The sequence below is a fragment of the Pteropus alecto genome, unplaced genomic scaffold, assembly GCF_000325575.1.
Source record: "Pteropus alecto unplaced genomic scaffold, ASM32557v1 scaffold52, whole genome shotgun sequence".
Taxonomy (NCBI): domain Eukaryota; kingdom Metazoa; phylum Chordata; class Mammalia; order Chiroptera; family Pteropodidae; genus Pteropus; species Pteropus alecto.
Genome location: NW_006433941.1, coordinates 5,102,030 through 5,115,349, shown reverse-complemented (window position 1 = coordinate 5,115,349; position 13,320 = coordinate 5,102,030). Strand labels below are relative to the sequence as shown.

The window sequence follows — 13,320 nt, the reverse complement described above, 5'->3', positions numbered from 1 at the left end:
CTGAAGGTGGTACAATTGCCCAGGACTCAGGAATATACTTTCCCATGGATTCCCCCAAAAGGTTCTCTTCAAAACTTCCGACAAAGAGAGTGAAAGGAGCTCTCAGCCCAGACTCACAACCAGGCAGTGGCCTGTGAAGGAGGCCTTGACACCCCTATGAGACACTCACCCAAGCCTGCAAGCTGGGAAGAGAGGGAAGATGGGGGTGCCGTGTTCCCCACCATTGGGCTCACCACGGCTGGAGACCCAGGCCCCAGGTCTATTAAGTTGTCTTCGGTCACTTCATTCAGTACCTGTCAGAGCATGAGATGGCCGTGAGCCTCAGAGCCCTTGTACTGGTCTCTAAGGTCAAAGCCAGCAGGCACCGTGCAGGGTTTCAATGCAGTACCAGTACAGGAGCAAGGTAGTTTCTCTCACGACGACAGGGGTCCACTGTGGGCCCTGGCTGTCAGTAGGCCCCTGCCCATTAGCTCCCCGCTCCCACTTAAATGAGGCAGGGCTGAATCAGTTACCAGCACAGGACAGGGGCTTCCTTGCCACCCTCCCACCAGGGATGCGCCTGTTAGCTCTTCCTCAGTATCCCATCAGCCAGAGCCTGCTAGACAGTTACCCAAATATTTAAACCCCAGTTAGAAAAACCAAACTGAAGCAGCTCCCCTGGCCTCCAGAGATGAGAGAATTCTGAAGGGATACTTACTCCATTACTGGCATTTTGAACTGATCGGCCCGACCTGTATCGTTCAAACCTAACGGGAAGGGAAAGCAGAGTAAGGAGAGGGGGGTGACAGGGCACCATGATGCTTATTGGTCCTGTGGAGAGCTCCTGGGGACCGACAGCCCTGGGAGGCCAGCAGAGACTGAGGCTCCAGGAAAGGAGACCAACGAGACCCATTTTGGGGGCTAGCGGGAGTGAACCCATACATGTACAATTTCTCCAGGCCTTTCTCTGTGTGGGGCTGCCCTGAGGAAGATCGGCCTCCTGGCCTCACCCTGAGGTAAGGGAGGAGGGTGTTGACTGACACACCCAGGAGGCCATTATAAGCACCCCCAGCCATTCCCTCAGACCCTGAACCCGGGTGTTCCTCTTGTCCTTTGACGGGTAGGTTGGATCAACCACTTTACCTGGGGGCAAAGCCAGGCAAAAAGTACAGCCCTCCTTCCTATTTCACAGAGCTGTGCTGGGGAGTAATTGTCTGAGGTCACTGAAATGCCCCAGCTCAACTTGCCAGAGTAAAGGTGGTAGGGCATATACGGGGCAGACACCTAGAGGAGGAAGACAGGCACAGGCCCCTGGCCTGGTGAAAGGATCCCTGGTGGCTGCAGAAAGGGTTAGACCAACCAGTAACAGGCTGCCAGCCAGTCTCCTACTCCAGCCTGTTAGCTGCAGACTGGCTGTGGATGGGAGTTGGCTTGAAATAACTGCAGAAAGCCTCTTCTCTCTCTTGCCTGTCATTCTCATACCAGGTGAGGAATAGAAGAGCAATTGTGTGCGTAGGGGTGGGGAGGTGGGCTGCCCTTGCATTTAAAAGTTCCCAAATGTTATGGGCAAAGAGGTAGCTAAGAGATTTTCTCCAGCTAGAGCCTGGAGAGATCAGGCTTCACTGAGATTCGCTGCTCCACACTGGTCTCCCCACTTGCTGGGGTCTGTGCCTGGTGAGGAGGAATCCCCGCAAGGGACAATCTGGTTAGGATATGTGTGTCAACTGTGTTTTGAAGACTTATATGGTTTTTCAATCATGGTTTATAAGAACAGGAGTATTAATACATCTGAAAAAATTTTAATCCTAGAACAACTTTCCCATACTCTCTTCGAGGGACAAGTAGTCTTATCAAAGGCACTCTAGCCTTAGGTCTGTTGGCCTCAAGCTTTGCCTCTGAATTGTGGTAACACTGGGACTGGCAGACCCAGGTGAAAATGCCCACATTAGTTCTTGTCATCTTATTCTAGAAGGGGTTGAAATGGGTCTAATAGGTTAAAAGACTAGCCCATTTAAAGTGAAGAAATTAGAACCACATGGCAAAACCAAGACATCTAAGGCTGGGAGTTGAGGTGCCTCAGATAATGCTCCCATTCTTCAATTGACACATGCATGCGTGGCCCCATAGTCACATTGCAGTGGCTTCTTCATCTGTCAGGTGGACACAGGGCTACCCCACCCTACTGCCAAAGTCCAGAGTTGTGACAATAGCAGCAAAATCACCCTCTATGCCCCCAGATGCACATATCTGTCACACCAACCCTAACTGGTGCCAGCTCATCCTGCCATAAGTCAGTGAGGGGCCAACACCCCAAGTCTTTGGGGACTTGGGGCTTAGATTTAGAAGAAGGTTGGCCTGGTCAAAGTGCTTTCTGGTGCTGACACTAAGTAATTCAGGAAATTCAGGAAAGCTCGTGGAGCACTCATCAGTGATGGAATGGGAAGAATGATGGGACGAGACCGTGCCATTAAACTACCTATTAAAAACTACATCTGAATAAGATGCTTTGCATTTTTCCCCCAGAGATGGCTTTGGAAAGGGAAAAGAATTTGCAAGTTAGTTACCTCAAACCCCAAAATGATTTGGCTACAGAAAGAACTGAATATGTGTTTCCTTACACAGCTGTGTTCCAGCACTTACACCCTTCCTGCTTCTGAACACTCTAGAGGCACTGACATTTGCAAAGGGAGGGAAAATAATCCGTTTTCTTAAAGATGGGTAAAAGTAGATCTTTTTTCCTTAGCAGAGATTTTTTCCCCCTTTAATCCTTTTCAAATTCAAAGGATCTTCAAAGGAGCAGGTGTCCCAGTCCTCCCGCTCCAGGAGCTAGGGTGGGTGGAGAAGGCAGAGCAGCCTGAGGCTTACAAAGGGCAGATCCTAATTCTGCAGTCACTTTCCTGCTGCAGGGCTCCCAAGAGAACAAGCAGCATTTTCCCTGTCTTCTGGGAACAAATTAGCATTTCTGATGAGTATTTTCTAACTCTAATATCTCTCTCTCTTCCCTTTGTTTATGAAAGAAATTCCTCTTATGGCAATAATCTTTCCAAGGGAAAACAAAAGGACCCTGGCTCCTACCTCTCATATCTGAGGAAGACATTGTTGAGGTCGTCGTTGACGTGCAGTAGCTCCTCCGTCACTTCCTCATTGGATACTCTGGAGATGAGCTCCACGATTCGCTGCTGCATGGCCCGGCAGGTCCTATTCAGCTCCTAGGGGACACATGTACCTCTGGCTAGCCTGCTGGCTATGCTTTTTTTTTTTTTTCATTCTATTTCCTTTGGGAAAACATGTACCAATTCTTAAAAGTGACAAAAGGAGTATGTGCTAGTCCATAAAGCCAGCCTGTGTGGGATGCAAAGTAGAAGGCCCTCCCTCACTGCCTCCTCCTACTCCAGAGGAAACCAGTTTTTTCAGTAGATAGACAGATGTCCATACCTATTTATATACTGTTGTGTGTACATAAGTACATGTTTGTACAAATTGTTTTTAATATATATATGATTCTTTGCAGCTTACACAGTATTCCAGACTCTCCCCATCACTTCTACAGGCTGACTCATGCCTTTGTATGTGTATTATAATGTATCACACCATTCTTCTATCGTTGGGCATTTAGGTTGTGGTCTCTCTTCTTTTGGCCAACCCAAATAATGCAGCACTGAACATTTGTATACATGTATGCTTATGCATTTGTGCCAGCACATCCATAGGACAAATTCCTAGCTGAAAGGGTACGGTCATTTAGAAAATTGATTGGTAATAGTAAAGACCCTTCAAAAAGATGAGATCAGTTTATTTATACTCCCAGCAACAGCATGAGTATATTTTATGATGGCATTACAGACATTTTGGTGGTATGTCTGTCATCTTGCTGAGGTCTCAGGAGTTCAGCAAACTCCTACATGGCTCCCAGCTAACCAGAAATGTCTCTCATGAACTCCTAGTCACCATCAGAACCTTCTCTACCCTCGGAAGCAATGTGCTGAAGACAGGTCCTTATCACTTTATGGTCTGGCTTCTGTAGGCCTCCCCTACTCTGACAACAGCCTGATTCATGCTCTCATTGAAACTTGCTGTGGAGCTCCCTCAAATACCTGCCAAGGCTCCTTGCTATCCTATAGGCCAGAATGAGGATCCCTACAGAGCTGAGAACTAACAGCCCTGCCAGGCTGGCCCCACAGCATCTCTGTCTACAGGAAGTCCCTGTGGACAAAGCTCCAACTCCTAATGGGCCATGTAGGGTAAAGCAGAGGCGAGATGCTGTCCCTACTTACCTGGACACTGGAGGCAGCTGATAACCCAGTGAGTGAAGGGGATCAAGGATGAAGCAAGAGTCTTTTCTTCTCACAGCTCAACCTCAAAACTACTTCCTTTTGAAAATATTTCTGGTGGAAGTAACCACTCTACTCACTGCAGACATACCGATCTCTATTGAGTTCTGCATCCTGTCTCATAATCTAACTAGCTTGACTAGAAGGTTTCCCCTACTAATAGATCATAAACTCCATGAGGTAGGTGCCATCATTTATCCCCTGGGGATGCCACACACAGAGAAAAGGCCCAGTAATCATCTGCTGAATCTGATTGCCAAACTGGTCAAATACAAAGTAGAAAATTGAGGGCCCCCATTCACCCCATCCCCAAATACCCCATGGTGCTCACCACACAAGGGCATTACAGTTGGGCTTATCTGCCTCACTCTCTAGACCAAAGCTTCTTGAGGGCAGAGATGGCATCTCTTGCCCCTGTTTTCCCAGTACCTGTGACTGACACATAGGAGCCAGTCCTTTAGTGCTTTTGAGAGAATTAACAAGGGCAAGTTGTGTTCCTTCTATCCACACTTAGTCCAAGGTATCCAAGAGTGTTCCTTATACATGCATATGCGCACATACCCCTCATTCACGACTGAAGGGCAGTGAATGAGTGCCCAGGCTTGATCCTGTAGGTAAGAACACGGTGGGGACCTTGACAGACCTGACTTGCCCATTACAGAGTAAGTAGATCATGGCCAGCCAGACACAGGCCTGGACACTGCTTCAGCTGCCACTCCTCCATGGCTGCTCAGCCTGTTCCCTGAGAGCAGAGGCAGCTGAGGAATGAAGCCTGGCCGATGTAGGTCACCTCAGAATGACTCCAGTACAGCTGTATTTTTCAATACGTAAGGTACTTAGATTTAGGCAGTTGGATACAAAAAGAGTCTGATGTTCAAAGGAAAAAAAGCTTCATTCAGAGATTCTCTGGCTTGCTGGGCCCTTTGAGTTGGTTATGGAAACACTGCCATTTGTTTTGGTTCTACCCTGTTGCTAGCCCTGTGCACAGCCAGAATGGTACTGTCTCTCTTGATCTACGGGGATAGCAAGCCCAGTGTCTGGACCTTCTGTTTTTTCCTATGAACATAGTCTCACTCTTGATTCTACCAAGACTGACATTCTAGGTTTTGGTGAAGGCAGGATCATTTCTGGAAAAATGGGGGCGGGGGGCCTTCTAGTGAATCACTAGATACTTATAATCCCTCTCTCCTTTCCCATACTCTCCTCGAGTTTCAGGTGCCAGCTGCATCCAGGCCAAACCAGCCCAGGCAGGTGGTAGCATTCTCATAAGCAGCAGAGAAACGGAGGAGGGGCAGGTCAGAACCAGGCTGGGGCTGGAGGGGAAGAAATGTGGACCTTGACTCTAAAGTGCTCTGAACCCTTGGTCCACTCAAACCACTAGCTCCCCCTCACTGTCTTCGCTCAGTTATCCATATCAGCTCAGCCTTCTTCCCAGCACCCTTCACTCAGAGAATAGAAAATTCTTGTTCATCTAGAATCCAATTTTCCCTCTCTACGACTCATCCCAGGCCCCAGTGACCCAGTAGTAAGAATTTATAAACACAAACACAAGTATTAGAATTAATAACAAGAGGTGAATATCAAAATTGAATTGCAGAGAATGCTAATGTCCAGTAAAGAATAGAATACCACAAAAATACCTGCTCTCTACCACTGTGAATGGCTCATGTCACCAGGCTAGCCAGAAGAGGGGCACTTGAGAACTGGCCTGGGCCTCAGAGCCTGGCCTGGTCTCAGTAATGGACTGCCACACAATAACTGCCATGGGTGCCAGTGGACTCTCACAGGTCAAATCCAGTCACTACAAGGAAAATCACAGCACACAAAAGAGCCAAAACCACAATGGAAACCCTAATTACAGAAATAAAGTATGCTCATGAATGATCCTAAAATGAAGTCAGACCTTTAACATTAAAACATATGTAAAAAATAAAAAATAAGAATGCCGGAACTTATGAAAGAAGCAATCATATTAGACTATGTGAAGGATTCTGAGAGCCAGGACTGAAGTGATAATGTAAATAATCAAAGTATTTACAATACATGGTTAGAGTGTAGGGAGCAGCTACTTAGCACTAACAAAGGAACATGAATCTAGGTTAACTTTAAAAGACCAATACTTGGGCAGCAGATCTTGCCCAGCGCTTTGGAAGAAATGCTGGAGACCTGGCCAAAGATCATGGATGGAAGACTGGGAAAGCTAGAACTGAGAGACAAAGGAGGCTAGGTGGCAGGACAGAGGAAAGAGATACAGTGCCTGCCTTTCTGCTGTCTGCCGCGAACCCACTGTGCATGTCACTCCCTCTCCCTGGATGTGCATGTGCCTGGTGCAAATGAGACCAGTACTTGAAGTGCCTATTAAAAAAAAAAAAAAAATCTCTGATGAACAAAAGGATCTTGTATGCTACGGGGCATACTCTCTCCAGCAAAGGCAGCCCCACCAGACAGTCCCAGGACATGGAAGTGTGGCAGTGTCTGGTGCTCGTGGCCAAGGAGCAAGCCCTGGATTCCTGGGTTGGGAAGGGAAAAGGGAAGAGGTCAGTCACTTCCCATCCACATTGTAGGCCAATTCTAAGATGTAGAACCTAGAAGCCAGGGTAATGCAGTAGTCATGGGAAACAGGTCCAAGGCCACTCTTGCAGAAGCTTGCAGCATCATCTCTCAGAGCCCATGGGTTTTCTCCAAACACACTTCAAATTTTTTAGAACAGCAGATAGCTTCAGGCACTGGCCAATATGGCTCAGGGGTCCCTGAGAAGTCAACCCTCTGTCTGCAATGTTCCTCTCCTCCTTTTCCATCAAACAAATTCCTACTCATCCTTTAAGGCCCTAAGATATTTCTTCACCCCAACATTTAATCATAAAATGTTTCAAACATAGATTCGCACTATGAGGAGGGAACCAAAATAGCATCGATGATAGAGGTTCTGTTCATCCCTCTGGCGACAAAATCAAAGTTATAAAGGAAACAAGGAGCAGCAGCAAGGAAAAAAGTCACCTGGGATCTTGACGAACAAGCCATACAACTAGGGAGAAGTCCAAGAAATCACCCTGCAACAACAGAAGGTAAGACGGGGCGAGGATGCAGGGCTGACTGGCCTCGAGTGGCTGAGTGAGATGGAGGCTGCGGCAGAGGCAGAAGCTTCTTATAGGGGCCACGTCCACTGACTGGCCTCGACGGTGATGGATCTGCTTGCTCTGAACACCAGTGCCGATTCAGCTGCATGCGGGGCACCAGGGACTTACAGGGAGACATTGTCAGAGTGAGGGCCAAGGCGAGACTCATTCTGTACTGAAGTGCCGGCCGTATCCACTGTTCCCTGTTGAGCCCTCCCCCTTGCCAGTGTACCGGACACTGCACCCCCATACCTGTGAGGTCATCAAACTGGATAACAGTGGTCGCTCTACCTAGAGGATTCCCTGAAACCCCACCTCCCCCAACTCATGGCCCCATCCAATCCACATCCAAATGTATCTTCAGTGAGTCAGGTGCTCCTTGCTGAGCAGCACCCGGACTCACACTGGGGGCAGCTGGCCTCCGTTTCTGGTGTGGCCTTTTGAGGCAACTATAAGCACAGCATCTGTGGATTGCTTGCTGAATCTTAACAGGTGGACCCAGAGGGGCAGAGGCTTGGGCTAAGTATGGCCTGCAGCTGAGCCTCTCTGAGGACCATACCACTGGACACCTACTTCACAAATTCACACTAATAAGACCAGGAGACTTAAGAGCTTTGCTTAGTAGATAGAAACAGACATGGAAAGGCAGCCAAATGGGAAGACAAGGAAGCAGAAACCATATGAGAGAACAGAACAGAGATCCAGATCTAATGGATTCAAGTAATCTAACACTGGTTATAAAGATGCTCTATGGACCTTTGGTTAAATTTAATGAGAACTTCAACAAAGAGATAAAATACAGAAAAATGGAAATGGAAATTATAAAAGGGCACCAGTCTGAAATGAAGAACATATTCTCTGAGATGAGAAATATATTAATGGAATAAACAAAGGGATAACTAGAGTGAATAAAGAAAAAGATCAAATGTCCTATCTAGAGGATGAGAAAGCCAAGGACACACAATTAGACTGGCAAGAGATGAGGCCAAGACTATAAAAATAATTTAAGAAGCATATGGGACTCTATTAAGGGTCCAAATATCCGTCTGATCTGCGTAACTGAAGAAAATCAAGATGTTGAACAGCTGATTGAAGAAATAAGGATGGAAAACTTCCCTAACCTGGTAAAGGAAATGGAAGCTCAGAGAATTCCAAAAATCAGGGATCCAAAGAGGCCCACACCAAGACACATCATAATTAAAATGCCAAAGGTTAAATACAAAGAAAGAATCTTAAAAGCTGCAAGAGAAAAACAGATAGTTATTTATAAGGGAAAACCCATAAGACTGGCAGCTGATTTCTCAAAACAAACTATGCAGGACAGAAGGGCTTAGCGAAAAATATTCGACAGGTTGAAGACCCAGGATCTACAACCAAGAATAATTTATCCAGCAAAGCTATCATTTAGAGTTGAAGGGCAGATAAAGAGCTTCCCAGACAAAAATAAGCTAAAGAAATTTATCACCACCAAGCCAGTATTACAGGAAATGTTGGAGGGACTTCTTTAAAAAGAAAAAAACATGTATCAAAAACAGGAATAAAGAATGGTAACAACTACATTTCTATCAATAAGTACCTCAAATGGAAAAGAATTAAGTGCTCCAATCAAAAGAGTGGATGAATGGAAAGAAAAACAAGACCCTTACATGTTACCTGTAAGAGACTCACTTCAGATTAAAAGACACGCACAGACTAAAAGGAAGGGATTGGAAAAAGATATTGCTTTGATGGACCTAGAAGGTATTTAAGTCAGAGAAAGATAAACACTATATGATTTCACTTGTATGTGGAATCTAAGGAATAAAAAGAACAAACTAATAAAAAACAAACTCACAAATATAGTGGACAATTTGGTGATAAACAGAGAGGAAGGGGTTTGGGGGGCCGGGAGAATGGGGTGAAGGGTTAAAGAAGTACAAATTAGTAGCTGATGGAGGGTCATGGGGATGGGGAGCACTGCACAGGGAATGCAATTAACATGAATACATTGGCTAGGTGGAGGATCAGGGGAGGGAGGGAGCAATTGGGGGGATGGTTTTATAAACTATATAGATATCTAACCAATATGCTGTAATTACATTGAAATTAATTAAAATAAATAAATTTTTTAAAAATTTTCAAACATAAAGCAAAGCTAAAAGAATTTTATGGTGAATAGCATATACCCAAAACCTAGATTCTACCATTAACATTTCACAGTGCCAGCTTTACCACTTATCTACCCAGTTATCATCTCCCTATATACCCGGAATATTTTCTGGAGGCCCTACCACCACTCTGCCTCCTCAACTCCCACAGCACTCTAGACACACCTCTAGTCAGCACTGTCCCTCCATGTCAAGGGAACTCCTCCAGCAGAGCCTCTGGCTAGTACTTATCTCCAATAACTGAAGACCAGCCCCTCCCTTACCCTAAAGGCAGAAGCCACAGGACAAAGAGCAGGCCTCAAGGATAGTCCACTAGAGCCAAAGGAGAATGAAGCCAGACCCCTCAGAAGACTGCAGGAATGTCTCAAAAACACGGCTCTAAATGCCCCAAACACCGGGACCAGCAGACGGAAGACAGCAGGGTGGGATCCACACTCCCTGACAGAGCCCAGTCCCTTTTGGATGCTTGGGACCAAGTGGCAGGCAGCAAGCAGCTGTGAAGCAAACCGGTCTGCAGGCCTCCAGCACTCTCTGGGCCTGTTTTTCTCTGGGTAAAACAAGTGTATTGGAGAAATGGTGAAGCTCTGCAGAAGGCCACCAAGGTGCCTCCACAGCATGGGGTTTGGAGCACCCAAACTTATGGCAGCTGGGGTGGCTCTGCTTTTATCTGTTTTAAACATTGCAGTTCTCTGGAGAATATTGTTTGTGGAGAAAAAGTTCCATCACTTTACGGAAATGTTTGGGGAAACGCTAGATGATTTGAGACTTCTGCTAGCTCTAACATTATAACCTCAGCTTAAAGGAAGAGAGAATGCAGCGATCTCAAGAATTGTAAGCACCAGGCAAACATCTGCTTTGTCCTTGCATTTGCTACCTCTCTCCCTACTGCCTCGAGCTGGGTGAGATGGCCCAGGACCTGACAGGCAGAGCCTTGCACGCTCCAGTATCAGAGGAGCACCCAGGGGCAGGCCCAGTGAGTCTGGCCTGGGGCTTCTAAACCAGGGATTTCTAGAGATCTCTGCAGAGAGAGTTTACCATCTCTGTGCTTTAACCTTTTAAGTTACTGTCTTAAAAAAAAATTAAACAGGAAGAAAAAAGGCAAAGAGATTGAAGGAAAGAGGAAGACCAGAATGTTAAGATTTCTGCCACCACAAACGCCAGCCAGACACCTGCATGGTCTCCATGGGGTCATCCACAGCCAGACCACGGCAGGCGCAGCTGGGAAATCTTCCTCTGCCTCTCTCCACCTCCACATCTCTCAGACAGAGTGACTCTCCTCCAGTCCTGAGACACTAAGAAACCACGCTTGCCCAGGTGGTCTTTCCCACCGTGCAACAGCTGGGACAGGAATTTCCTAAATGCTGAAGATTTCAGCTTTGGTTTCCTTCTATATCTTGTTCTCAACAGAGGGGGAGAACAGCTGGTTACTGTTCTTTATGCTAAAGCTCTCTATCTATCAGAACATCTTATTAAAATATCCTGTCTTTTCTAATTAATCCCAATGCCTTTATCTTTTCTTCAAGGGACACTCTCATCCCCACCTCACAAACCGCCTTTTAATCATCATTACAGATGTCCTCTGAACTTTCTCTAAGTTCTAAGGAGCATGGAATAACGGCCTGAAGATCTGCATCCTTTAGCTGCAAAGAAAAGGGGAGGGAGAAAAAATTCTTTGTTGGAGAGAAAGGGTACTAATGAAACTAAACATGTAGAATAAACTAGGATTCTCTAGAGAAAATGATCCTGGACATTCAGTCTTTTGTTGAAATGAGATTGAAGAAGCAAGAAGCAAGAAGCAAGAGGGGGATGTACCATCTGCTACTTGAAGAAACAACATGGAGGAAGGCTTCTTTTTTTAGCATCATTGAATTAATTAAGTTATTATTAATTGAAGACAAAGCTCAAGAAGCTAATTTGGGAGAGAAAAAAAGCTGGACTCACAGGCTTCAAGTAAGGGCATGAACTTTAGCAGGCATAGATGCAGACATAAATTTTAAACCCAGACCCAAATGCCTATGCACAGAATAGGGAAGATATGGCTTAACAGCCACATGAGAAAGAGATAGAGGGTTTTCAGTTGATGGAAGCTATTGATTTTATAATGTCTGCTTCATTGAGAACTGCCAACAGCCACATCTATGCCACACAGAGACTGGGCTGTGGGCAGTCTTCAGATATTTAAGGACCTCCCATGTGAAAGAGTGATTTGTTTTGTTCTGTTGTTAACAAAGACAGACCAGGACAGCAGTTATAGGGAGACAGACTTTAGCTTGATGTGTAGAAGGCTGTGCCAGTAATAATCACAAAAGACTTGTAGATGACTTGCCTGCGCTTGGCACTGTGCTAGCACTGTAAAGAGATGATTGCCAATCCTGCCCATGTGTCAGTGATTACTCCAGACTCCTAGGGATAGGGGACTTGCTGAGAGCCACCCAGCTCATCAGTGGTTGGACCCCAGACGTGAATCCAGTGACTTCTCAGCCCTTGTACATCCTGCCCTGCTGTGCTGCTTCCCAAAGTCTAACCAAGACATGTGATTGGAAACGGAAGTCCTTCCGTGGGCTGACCCGAATAGCCTGTTGTTGAGGATGTTAAGAAAAATGAGGCAGGCACTAGGCGAGCTGCTGCTGAAGGAATCTGAGCACAGGTGTAGAGCTAGACTAGTTGCCTAGAAGGTCTTGGCCAACTCAAAGCAGAGTTCCACACACTGAGAGGAGTTGCTATGTTCCTTCTGGGCATCCTTCCTTAGTTACCCTGGGGGATCCAGCTAAGCTGAAAGCACAGTGTAGTGGAATGGCCTCAGCCTCTCTCAACTACAAGTTAGCAACCAAAGAGTCCTCAGGCAAACAGCTCTTCCCACCAAGCTTCTTTGCTGCTCTGCTGGGCTGTGGTGAGGCTACACCTGAAAGTGCTTTGTGATGTGCAGGAAGCAATCGGGACATGACCCCCTCATAATTATGGTCAGTCACACCAGTGCATCCTGGGGCTGACACCTCCAATTTCCTCTCTTCCCATTTCCTCCACCTCCTACCCAGCAATTTACACTCAAGTGGGGAGCAGCTTCTGTTGGCGTGAATATTTGGGTTGGTGACAAATGTGTTTATTTCCATGGCTCTGGCCAGCACTGCGAGCTCTGGACAGCTTCTACCCTGAGCATTGGCTGCCCTCCAACTCGCCTGAGGGGTCTTCAGGGCATATTCTGATCCCTTTACTTTCCAAGAAGACTGTGCCATTTTCCCATGTGGAAGGCTCGCCGTCGGGTGTGGCCCTGACCCTTGGGGTACCCCGCCCAGCTGGTTTCTGACCACCAGGAGAAGAAAAGGAGGAAAGATGTCAGGAATAACTGAGGAGCGAGGCCAGAAGCCAGGGGAGCTGTGTCTGTTCACACAGAGCTGCCGGACTCCTTAATCTCCCATGCTGAAAGGACGGCCTCCCACTGGTACCCAGAACCATTCTTTCTCTGTTTGATTTATAAGATAGCAGTGAGGGCTGGTAGGCTCAGAGTTGGAACAAAACAGAGGGAAGGAAACGTCATGGGAAGCAACCTATTTTTGAAAACTGAGCTGACGCCAGGCGATTATGTTCTGTTTGTCTTGGCTGATGGGCTTGTTTTAAAAACACACACACACAGACACACATGCACACACACAGAGTATTCTTGCTGTCTAGGTCTGCTCTGGCTGTCTGGAAGTATGTTGGCTTTGTTCAGCCTACCCCCTGCTGCCAGGAGCTCCGCTGTCCACTGCA

General features: G+C 46.6%; 1 protein-coding gene across 8 annotated transcripts in view; it reads right to left on the bottom strand.

The window, feature by feature from the left end:
• TOM1L2 (target of myb1 like 2 membrane trafficking protein) overlaps nt 1–13,320 on the bottom strand; it is a 127,760-nt gene that overhangs the window by 18,642 nt on the left and 95,798 nt on the right. For all 8 annotated transcript variants that reach the window (XR_439120.3, XM_025044366.1, XM_006908449.3 and 5 more), the window contains 3 exons: nt 3,055–3,188; nt 698–746; nt 170–293 (listed from right to left, as the gene is read on the bottom strand). Coding sequence is in view for 7 of the 8 variants with exons in the window: in XM_025044366.1 (XP_024900134.1) it covers nt 170–293; nt 698–746; nt 3,055–3,188 (307 nt within the window). In the remaining variant the exon portion in view is untranslated. The remainder of the gene's footprint in view (nt 1–169; nt 294–697; nt 747–3,054; nt 3,189–13,320) is intronic.